General features: G+C 50.1%; 1 protein-coding gene across 1 annotated transcript; it reads left to right on the top strand.

The window, feature by feature from the left end:
* Positions 1–437: 437 nt before the first annotated feature.
* ISCU (iron-sulfur cluster assembly enzyme) lies at positions 438–7,467 on the top strand. Its single transcript, XM_040619825.1, has 5 exons — positions 438–642; positions 2,369–2,482; positions 3,347–3,457; positions 5,385–5,463; positions 6,933–7,467. The coding sequence occupies exons 1-5, from the start codon at positions 529–531 to the stop codon at positions 7,016–7,018; spliced, it is 504 nt and encodes a 167-aa protein (XP_040475759.1). The 5' UTR covers positions 438–528; the 3' UTR covers positions 7,019–7,467.
* The last annotated feature ends 3,028 nt before the right edge of the window (positions 7,468–10,495 follow it).

Genomic DNA, 10,495 nt, shown 5'->3' with positions numbered 1-10,495 from the left:
GTTAGTACGAAAGCAAGGATCAAGCTTAAAGAGATGATGTCATTCGCCTAGGGCCACACAGCCGGGAAGGAGGAGAAGGCGGATTCCAACTCAGGATTGTCCTTGCTTGAATCCCAAATGCGTCTGTCTGGGCAACCTTGGACAAGTTACTAAACCTCTCTGGCCCTCAACTTCCTATGCTAAAAAATCGGGTTGAAAAAGTAGACTGGTTGATCCACTATGCCGCATTCTGGCGGTGGGCTTTGTGAACGTAAACTTGGGCCCCACTCCGGCCTGACCCCCTTGGATCCAAAACCTTGCACTCGGAACAAGCCCTCCAACTTCAGTCTTTCAGGTCAGCGTCCCTGGCCCACCCCGGAGGGGCGTGGTTAAGACGGGACCAAAGGCCGACACGTGCACGGAGGGGGAGGGCGCAGGCGCGAAGTCGCGGTGAGGTAAGAGGGTGCGCGCCCCAAGCCGGGAGCCGACTCACTAGCGCGTTCCTCTCCTCCGTCTTGCGCTCTGCCTGCGCAGGCGCAAGCCCGGAAGATGGCGGCGGCTGGAGCGGGCCGTCTGAGGCGGGCGGCTTCGGCCTTGCTGCTGCGGAGCCCGCGCCTACCCGCCCGGGAACTGTCGGCTCCGGCCCGGCTCTATCACAAGAAGGTAGGGGCAGATGAGGGGATGCGCGGGACCCGCACTGGCAAGGGGACGGGAGGGCTAGGACCGCCGGGAGGACCCAGGTATGCCGGCGCTCAGTGGAGGCCCGACCTGGGGAGGAGTGGCCGCGGGATGGTGCGCGGCCTTGGGAGCCCCCACTGCTGCGGGGATAGGGACCACCCCCTCACGCGACTGACTGGACTAGGTTTTCTTCGCTGCTCAGATAAAACTAACCGCTGCCCGTGGGCCCCGCTGCTGGCTGCGATTTCGTGCCTCAAAACCCAACAGCCGAGGAAGGAGGGCCTGTTATGACCTGCCAGCCTCACTCCAGGGACAGACACATCCAGCTTCAGCGAGGCCATTGCCCTAGCCAAATGACCTTGGCAAGTCCCTGCTCTGCGTTGAACTTGTTTTCCCCATTTGTAAAATGAGCTCTTAGCATTCCCCTACAAGAGAGTGCTTGTGGAGTCCTCAGCATGGTGCCCAGCACATGGAGATCATTTACAGTGTTGTAGGAACTCATGGCCTCCGAGTGGAGTCAGACACGTAATCAACAATGTTTTAATTTTTGTCCTGTTTTTTTTTTTTTTTTTTTTTTTTGGCAGGGGGGAAAGGCGTTGGGGAGTACCGGATAGGTGCATAGTTTGCAGCCCTTGCCTTCCGAGGGCATTAAGTCCCCTAGTCCTGAAGCTTTCCCACTCGGGAAACGACTAACTAAAGAACACGGTAAATCAACATGGGCCAAAAGTACAGACGAGGTACTATCTTGTAGGTCCTTGGGCTTGGAGTGAAAATCCGTGGTGGGATAAGTGGGTAAAAGAGACTGGAAGATCCGGAAGCTTACGGCTTAACTGGTGAACAAGCCTCAAGGTTACATTAAAGCCTTCTGTGTGCGGGTTTGAACGGATGCTGTGTTGTTTTGGCTTCAGCAGGTTGGCCAGGGACTTCGCTCCTCCCCCACCTAGGGGTGTGTTTTGTTGACTTTACGCGCTCGACAAACGTGGACTAGCAGCCTTTCAGCCACCAGGGTGCGCTGCTCCACCAGAGTGATTTCCAGGTCTTGAAATAGAGTTACGGGACCGTTACTGTGTTATACACAAACGGACACATTCCATGGCATTGTTCCTCGTGTAACATTCTCCTTGAGGCTCCTGGGAAATCCTTCGATTGCTGGACCATACTTATTTTTAAAATTTTTAATAATAATCCTTTGAGTATGGATTTGGAAATACCAGAAATGTTATTTGAGCCTAAATCTGGGACTTAGGTGGTAAAGATCAGGTAATTATTTGTGATCAAAAACCCTATGGAGGGGCGCTTGGGTGGCTCAGTCGGTTAAGTGTCTGCCTTCAGCTGGGGTCATGATCCCAGGGTCCTAGGATAAAGCCCCAGGTCTGGCTCCCACCTCAGCAGAGAGTCTGCTTCTCCCTTTCTGCCTACCCCCCCCATGTGCTTTCTTTCTCGCTCACGCTCTCTCAAATAAATAAAATCTTTAAAAAAAAATAACTATGGATTTAAGACATGATTTTGCTGATTTTTCTCCAGTAACTCAAATTTCTGAAGGTAGTTGGAGAAGAGGTACAAAAAGACTGGGTCATAAAGTCTCATTGACATAAGTGTAAGCCTTCCTCCCAGGTGAAGTTTGATGCTTAGTGACTGCCTGCCAGGTTCAGGTTGCTGACCAGTAACAAAAAAGAGTGATCATGGATTTCTCTTAACCTTCTCATTTCAGGTTGTTGATCATTATGAAAATCCTAGAAACGTGGGGTCCCTTGACAAGACGTCAAAAAATGTTGGAACTGGATTGGTGGGGGCTCCAGCATGTGGTGATGTAATGAAATTGCAGGTACTCACTGGTTTTCATCAGTAATCCCTTTGCTCATACAGTGTTTCGTTGTTTACAAAACATTTGAATGCACAGCTTTCCATTTGGTCTTTATCTAAATTCTTATGAGATGACGGGATGATTCGAAGTTATCAGTTATTAGGGTAGGGACTGAATCTTAGTTCTCCTTACTTGTACACTGTGCTCATCCTTTCTCGTGTCACTTTTCTACTCTATTAGCTTAAATTCCAACTTCACCTAAGAAAGTTTTGTGAATTTTACTGATCAAAGGAAAACCACAACCGTTCAGTTAGCAATCCCCAGTGAGACAGGAAATGCCACATATCAAGCCTCCCCCAAATTGGAAACAACACAAAGGTAGTGACTGGCGCTTTGAGTAAACTGTAGCTTTGTCCACATCTCCATGGTGATGAGGGGTCAGCTTGCCAGAGGTCTTCCTGTCTATCTTGGAAAACAGAAACAAGGCAGGAGGAAACCACTAGGTGTCATTTCATGCCAAATTCAAAAGCACTAACCAGAGACCTATATTGCAGACTCTCCCAGTGTTTAAAGATGCAGATTGACCGAGCAACCAGGAGCAGGACTTCATAGCCAAAAAGCAGACTAGGGTTGCAAAACAAAAGGGGGGGTGCATAGTTTTCAGCTTTTCTTTACCACGTAGGCCTGTTTCATTCTGATGAACATTCCTACATTTACCTCTTCATCACTGAGTCCTTTGTGACAAAGCAAATTCAGTAATATTAAAACTTAGGGTGTGGAAAACAAGACCAAAGCCCTTGGGGAGAGCCCCAGTGACCCCCCCATAAATACAGGTTCTGCAGGGTGGCATCAGGAACCATTGCTTAACTCCTGTCTCTTTTCTAGATTCAAGTGGATGAAAAGGGGAAGATTGTGGACGCCAGGTTTAAAACATTTGGCTGTGGGTCTGCTATTGCCTCCAGCTCATTAGCCACTGAGTGGGTAAAAGGGAAGACGGTAAGGTTGCTTGCAGATTGACATTTAAATCACATTCCCAACAAACCTGCCTCGGAGTTAAGGGAAGGGTCTTGTTATTTGGGGGGGGGGTAATTTTTTTCGAAATACTCTTCAGAATTTTTTTAATTTCTCCTACTCAGGCTTTGATTAAATTCTCCACATTAGGGATTATGGATAATTTTGTTTGGTGTTTTTTATTTTGGGGGGTTTCGTCATTTTTATTTGTTTGGGGGTTTGGGTGGTGTTTTATTTAGGGGTTTGTTTGTTTGTTTTTGTTTTAGGGAGGGGAGGGGAAGAGGGAGAAAGAGAGTCTTAAGGAGGCTCCATGCCCAGTACAGAGCCCGAGGCAGAACTCAACTTCATAACCTTGAGATTCTGACTGAGCCAAAATTAAGAGTCGAATGTTTAACCAACAGAACCACCCAGGCACCTCTGTTTAGTTTTGATTTTAATTAAATAGAAAAAAAATCTTCAGCTCCCCCACTAACAAAAAAGAACTGCAAAGAAATCTGTGGGTTTCTCCAAGGTTGCTGATTAAAATTTCTTAGGAGTCTTAAGGGTGGGAGAGGTTATATTGTGGTTTGTGTTCTTGTTTATTCCCTTCCATATGTTCCAGGAAGGATCGCAGGTGGCTTGTAGGGTTCATGAAATAACAAACCAGCCTGTGCTAAAAGAGGGATTAAAGAATCAAACAGCCAAGATGAGGCAAAGCAAGCAAATCAGTCAGAACAGTGATCCAAGTGGCGGTCGGCCGGCCCTCTGAGGGTGGAAATGAGAGAAGCTGGAACATCTTTTCTGTTCTTTTCTCTGCCAAAGCCTCTTTCCCAGCAGCTGCAGAGGTAGAAGGTCCCAAACCCAGTGAAGAGCTGGAGTTTCTAAAATCCAGTTATTAAAACCTCTCAGGAAAGCCAAAATACAGGACTGCTTATCTTTGCAGCCCCGAGGAACAAAGTTCAGGGAGCTGAGTCACAGCGGTGTGTGCCCGGGGAGCTGGGCAGCTCTACAGCAGCGCAGTGTGCCAGGCCACGTGCCACCTGCTTCCTGTGGCTCCGGGCCTTCTGGCTGGCAGGCTCCTCTGGCGAGCACAGACCTAACCTGATCTGGAGGAGGTGCCTCTGAAGTGATTTCTTAAGCCCTGTCCTCGGGGAAAGGGGAAGTGAGACAAGGCACCTGGGCTCCCAGGATCTGGCCTTTGAGTTGTGATCAGAAAGTGGAGGAAGAGGGCCTGCCTTTGACCTTGCTGTCCTCCCGTCTGAGTTACTAGGAACAGAACGTGAAGCATTATCCTCGGAGGCAGCAGAATTGGGAAACGGGGGGACAAATGGGGAACCTGGCTTTCCTTAAGGCAGCACGGCTCCATTCCACATGGGCCTGCCTCCCCTGCCCTTGGGCGCTCAAGCAAAGTCAGGCATCCTTTTCCATCTGTTTTGGTGAGATAGATTCTCTTTTAGGCAGAGGAAGATCCCACTTCCAGCCGTCTGTGCCACTGGCTTACTTGCCATCTCTCTGGCCTCCCTGACACTACTCAGCGCTTGTAGTTGAAGGGATTTAGTCTAAACGCTTGGTATAAGGACATCAGTGAAGCTGATACAAAACCAGAACAGGAAATCACTGCTTTAAAAAAAAAAAAAAAAAAGACTCCTGTTGCTGGCCTCGAGCAGACCCCTGAGAGACGTCTCACTGGCTGGCCTGTAAACGTATCTTTGTCGGCCTTGCTTACCCGAGCCAAGCAGTGGGGTGTGTATAGGCCACACTGGAGAGTCCCGGCTGCAGCCTTGACGCATGAGTGAGCGTGGTTTGGGGTGGTTAAGTGGAAGTCATCCCCCACCACGCTGTCCTGAGGGCCTCTTTGGCCTTCCCTTTTTAGTGCTTGTTCCTCAACCTAGAGCATCGCTAAAACTGTTACTGTCTCATGTATGCCTCTCAGGTGGAGGAAGCCTTGACCATCAAGAACACGGACATCGCCAAAGAGCTCTGCCTCCCCCCCGTGAAACTGCACTGCTCCAGTAAGTCTCTGCTCCAAAATGCCAACTAGCTTGCACAGTTGGGAGTGACTTTGTAATGGCATCAACTGGCATTTGTGCAGAGTAAAGGCGAGTCCGTTTTGGCCGCGGAGTCCATAACCTTCAGATGGTTAAAGACCCCGGTCTCACAGCTGATCTCCAGGAGGGTCTTGCAGGAGGTGGTGTGTGCTGGGCGTCATGTGAGCTCTTCGTGGCATCATGTCTAAGCCTCAGAAATGTCTTCTAGTCCACAGATAGTGTCATTATCTCTTCCTCTTACAGACCAGGAAATTGGGGCTCAGCTTAAAGCGCCCCAGTCACATGGCTTCTAAGTGGGAAAGCCAGGCCCTAAGCCCCAACCTTTGATTCCAGAATCTGTCTGTTCCCACCCCACTGGAGTCAAGTTTGGACCAATAAGAGAAAATTCCGCTTCTGCCATAATCCTATCTGTCGCATGTGTTACCACTTCCTTCCCAGGTGCCGTTACTGTGTATACAGTCTGCCTCTGTGTATACGGAATGACTAAGCCCAATTGTGCAACAGTCCCCTGTCCACTGTGCTAAGAGAAAGCCCAGATGCCTTAAGACTTACACTTGGCTTTCTAGTTCAGTCTCTGTCTTTAAAGCTTTTTCCATCCTCTCTCAACCTTCTAGGGGAAGAAGGGAATGAGAAACAGTAGCCTTAACTTACCAAATTAGTTAAAAATCAGCAGAGAGCCAGGCCTCTTGCCAGAGCAAGACTCACAGGGGAACTGAGGGGCAGGGACGTGCTAACACAGTTGTCAGGAAGTCTGCTGAGACCCGAGTTTTTTCCACCTGAGCTGGGATTCCAAGTACCCAGGAATAAAGTCAGCATTTTCAGAAAAGTCCCAGCCTTTTCATTTGGCCTTCTTGGGCACTGCAACCTTTAGCTGCTGCTCTCTGCCACTTGCTTACTTTCTGTTTTCCCCCAGAGCCTCATTTTAATATTGACCCCAAAGTAAAAGTTGTCAGATTCGGGATCCCTAGAGGATGTGGCAGGTGCCACCTGTCAACAAAGTGGCATGGCCTACGTTATGCCAGCTTGCTCAGACAGCATCCACTACGTTTATTCCTGACTTCTGTGTGAGCAGATGACAACTGACCTCTCTTGTGGCCCTCCGACATGTCACTTATATTAAGTCCTCGCACTATCCCAGCAAGGAAAGAATGTCCCAGTTTTATAGAACAGAAAGGAGATTCTAGGAGGCTGAGGGACTAGCCTAGGATCCCAGGTATTTAAACCCCAGTCTGCCTCCGAAGCCGCGGGCAGGGGTAATCGGGCTCAGGAAACAGGTGGCTTTGCAGGCTTGCTCCTGACCCCAGCACCCTGGCTAGGGGGCTCCGAGAAGCCCTCCCCAGAACTGCTGCCCTCCAGCTCTTAGAGATGCAATTCCCAAGTCCCTCTCTGTGCCGTCTACAAACTGAGGTGATCTTTCCTTGTGCCCCTTCCAGTGCTGGCCGAAGATGCAATTAAGGCGGCCCTAGCGGATTACAAACTGAAACAAGAGTCCAAGAAAGGAGAGGCGGAGAAGGAATGAGCCCTCAGCGAAGCGTCCAGCAGGTCAGACCTGCTGCCCGTCCACCCACCGTGTAATCACTACAGATGTTCAGAAGCCCCCACTGCAGTAAAAGCTGAGACACGCACAGTGCTTGCCGGTCACATGGGGGCTCCCACACAAGCAGAATACACAGTTTACTCGCTCCCAGTCCTGTGCTTTCTTTCAGCCCACTCTCCGCGCCTTAACCCCGTGTGTGTATATTTTGAATTGTGTGCATGGCCTCAAACTGAAATCGGTCACGGAGTCTCAAGTGCGGTGGTCCACGAAGTGCCCAAATACCTAATTTCACCTGAATCTGTCTTGGGAAAGATTACTAGTAGAAGGCCGTGGTATGATTATTTGATAGAACCAATTACTGTACATAAAACAGATTTGCATATATATATATATATATATATCTACATATATAATAAAAGAACTTTAGACCACGTTTTTCTCTGATAAGCCTTGTCTCTTGGATCCCTCCCTCACCCCAGGGTCCTGCCCAGAGCCCCTTGGGGCTCCCAGGTGCTTGACCGTGATGACTTGCGCACCTTTCTGAGCAGACTGGACAGTAAAGACCATGGACAGAGCCGGCCAGACGTGTGGCACGTTCTATGGAATGGGGGTGAAGGGGAAAGGAGAGAGCCATCTCTTTTCGTTGTGCTTTGCAAAATAATAGATTGACAAGTCAACATGAGTCCAGAAGATTCTTTTTGTAATTTCACTGGTTTGTGACACGCTACAAGCCGAGAAACACTGGCTCCGACAATCCCCTGAAGCTACAGAGCAGCTGGAGGTGGGGGGGCGGGGGGTGTGCAGCCTGTGTCTGCGCAGCGCCTGACTGCCAGTGGTGGCCTTGTGACCTTCCAATAGAGGGGTGGAGTTGGCCACCCCCGCGCCGGCATGAACAGTGCTCTCGGGGGGAAGCAGCGATGCGGAGCCAGAGCCACGGCCCGAGCCCCGGTAGCAGCGGGGTCGCCCTCCGGCACCGTGGACTCTGCGGGCCCTCGCGTCCGGCAAGCCATGAAGCACGTGGAGCGTCAGGCACAGCAGGCTTGGCAGAGTCCACCGAAATCCGCCTTTAGTAGGGCCCTGTGGACGTGGGGCTGGACCCCGAACAACAGAACGGGAAGAGCACGAACACAGGCATAAGCCCTCCCGCCACTCGAGGGGAAAGACAAGCTGCTCGCCTACCAACGATGCTTTTCGAATCACCCTGACGGAAGGATCTCCGTCCCTAGCAGCCAGAAAGGACAGAGCTGAAGATTTTCTAGAAGGCTAAGCTAAAAAAATGAAGAGGATGCATTTGAAGTTCTTACTAGTTTACGTGTAGAGGTACCAGCTTTTTATACTAAAACGCCTCAGCCACAAATCTTAAAAATGATTTAGCACAGGCCACATCAAAAGCCTTGGTGTCCATTTCTTTGTATGTGAGATTTTCAGATTATAGACTATTTGGAGATTAATACTCAATAATTATGGATAAATACATCCAATTTGAATAGAAACGTGTATATTACTCGTAGCAAATAATTTGGTACCTACTTCACAGCAAAGTGCATGTGCCTGTCTGCTCTCAGGGGCCCCCAGTGACGAACTGGTAATTAAGTCCATTGTGACTAGTAGTGTGATGCAGTGTGGCCACGTACTGTTGCTCTCGTTGGGAGGAAAGGCCGTTCAGGTTTCAGAGAACTGGCCCAGGCGCTCGGAACCTTGAATTTAAAAATGAATTTAGCCACAACTTTGACCCAAGAAGTTGATCTAGGTATGTCTATATCCCTGACGGAATTCAGATTTCATACATTAAAGGCTGTAACAGTATGATAAAAACAAAAACACCTAGGGGATGAGTTGAAAATGGAGATTTCTAGGCCCAGCATTTGGCGTTAGGTCCCTGCAGGTGATTCTGATGCTTGTGACTTCTGAGGGCCTCCTGGGTTCTGGGTGGTGGGGGAGCCAAGCCACAGGGAAGCAGCTGCTTTGGTCCAGTCTCCGTCCTGGCCTGCACAGGTGTGCTGTTCGAGAAGTTCGCTGTCAACTGTGTGTCCACGTACAGTGACCTGAGGGTTAAAGAGCATCCATCCCTGGCCCCGGCACGCCTAACATTCTACTCACTGTCTCTCCTGCCCCCCCCATCCGCCCCCAGGGTTGTGGGTATCATTCTGAGCTGACCACAGTCCTGCATCAGCCAAAATCCCACTAAAGGAGGCCCATGAATCTCAAAGTCCCAGCTAACCATCTCAAATCTCCTTCAACTCTTCAAAAGTAAGATGTGTGTGATGGTGGCTTTTTTGTCCAGGCATGGGTGGCTGTGTCTTCTCTTAAATATACCTCCTTTATTTTAAAAACAAAAACACAAAAAGTCCTCGGTGTCCTGGAGAAGGTCACAGAACTTCAAAGGCCATTCCCTCAGCAGCCTGTGGAGAGGGCCACAGAGCAGGGCCTTCATAAGACTCTCCAATTAGGGCCACCGGGTGGAGCCATGTCAAAACGTCCCGTGTGGCGCATTCTGTTTAATTCACAATCCCTCTAGGCTAAGCTGGTCTCGTTCCCTTCTTCATTATATGTGGCCACACTGCAATTCCCCCACCGCTTTTCTTTGTAATTTAAAAAATGAGACCTCTCTGCCTGGGTTAGCGCCCTCCGAGAGTGGACCCAGAAGTCTGCACATCACAGGCCGCTCACAAACAGCTCGGGCAATATCACCAGAACAGCCCAAACCTCAAAATAATGGGGCTGTGCAGCTAAAAGAAATGAATTTTTTTTTTGTAACTTACATTCAAGACCTCCCCCCCCCCTTCCCTTTGCCCAGACAAATCTAGTTTTAACCACATGAGGGCATCACGTACCCTTCAATGAGCTTAAAGCTAGCTCTGAGCGCCTCTGAGTCAAACTTCCGCCGGGAGGTGTGGACATAGAAGTTAGGAGAGTGTATCCCGCACCCATGCCCTGTGCCAGGCCTTCACATTGGTAGTCTGTTCCTTCTGCTGACAACCCTCCGAGGTGGACATTATCTAAACCGACTCAAGCCAAAGCCCATGCTTCTCCTTCCTGGTTTCCTTCTGGCAGAACACGCCGAAGATTCCGACTGACCGCACATCAGAGGCTCGTGTGAGCCTTGAGCCTTCACATGAAGGAGCTAAACCAACACAGGTGAGCCCCCATCCATTCATTTGGCCACCTCACCATCCAAGCACCATGGCCCTTTAACCCCGACGCCCCTTAAATCTCACGTCCTGGAGGTGGGGCCTGGGTGCTGGTGTTTTTAAAGCTCCCCGGGAGTTTCCAGTGTTCAGTGGCTGGGCATGGGCCTGTGGGGAGGTGTCACTTCCCATCTTCAAAAGAGCTCCTGAGTCCCTTCCTCGCTGCCCCACAGCATTGGCCTCAGTTTAGACCTTCCTCATCTCTCCTGGCCTCCCCACTGGTCTCCCTGCCTCCAGCCTCACTGCTGGGATCCACTTTGCAAGTGGCTGC

This window comes from Ursus maritimus, unplaced genomic scaffold, assembly GCF_017311325.1.
Source record: "Ursus maritimus isolate PB19 unplaced genomic scaffold, ASM1731132v1 scaffold_33, whole genome shotgun sequence".
In the NCBI taxonomy this organism is placed as follows: Eukaryota; Metazoa; Chordata; class Mammalia; order Carnivora; family Ursidae; genus Ursus; species Ursus maritimus.
The sequence above is the reverse complement of the archived record's forward strand: the minus strand, read 5'-3'. Positions and strand labels throughout refer to the sequence as shown.

What these genes read in the sequence shown, in the direction of transcription:
- ISCU (XM_040619825.1), top strand. Translation starts at nt 529, where the DNA reads ATGGCGGCGGCTGGAGCGGGCCGTCTGAGGCGGGCGGCTTCGGCCTTG. An exon ending in CCCGGCTCTATCACAAGAAG is followed by an intron (nt 643 to 2,368) that starts GTAGGGGCAGAT and finishes TTCTCATTTCAG; the next exon opens with GTTGTTGATCATTATGAAAA. An exon ending in CGTGAAACTGCACTGCTCCA is followed by an intron (nt 5,464 to 6,932) that starts GTAAGTCTCTGC and finishes TGCCCCTTCCAG; the next exon opens with TGCTGGCCGAAGATGCAATT.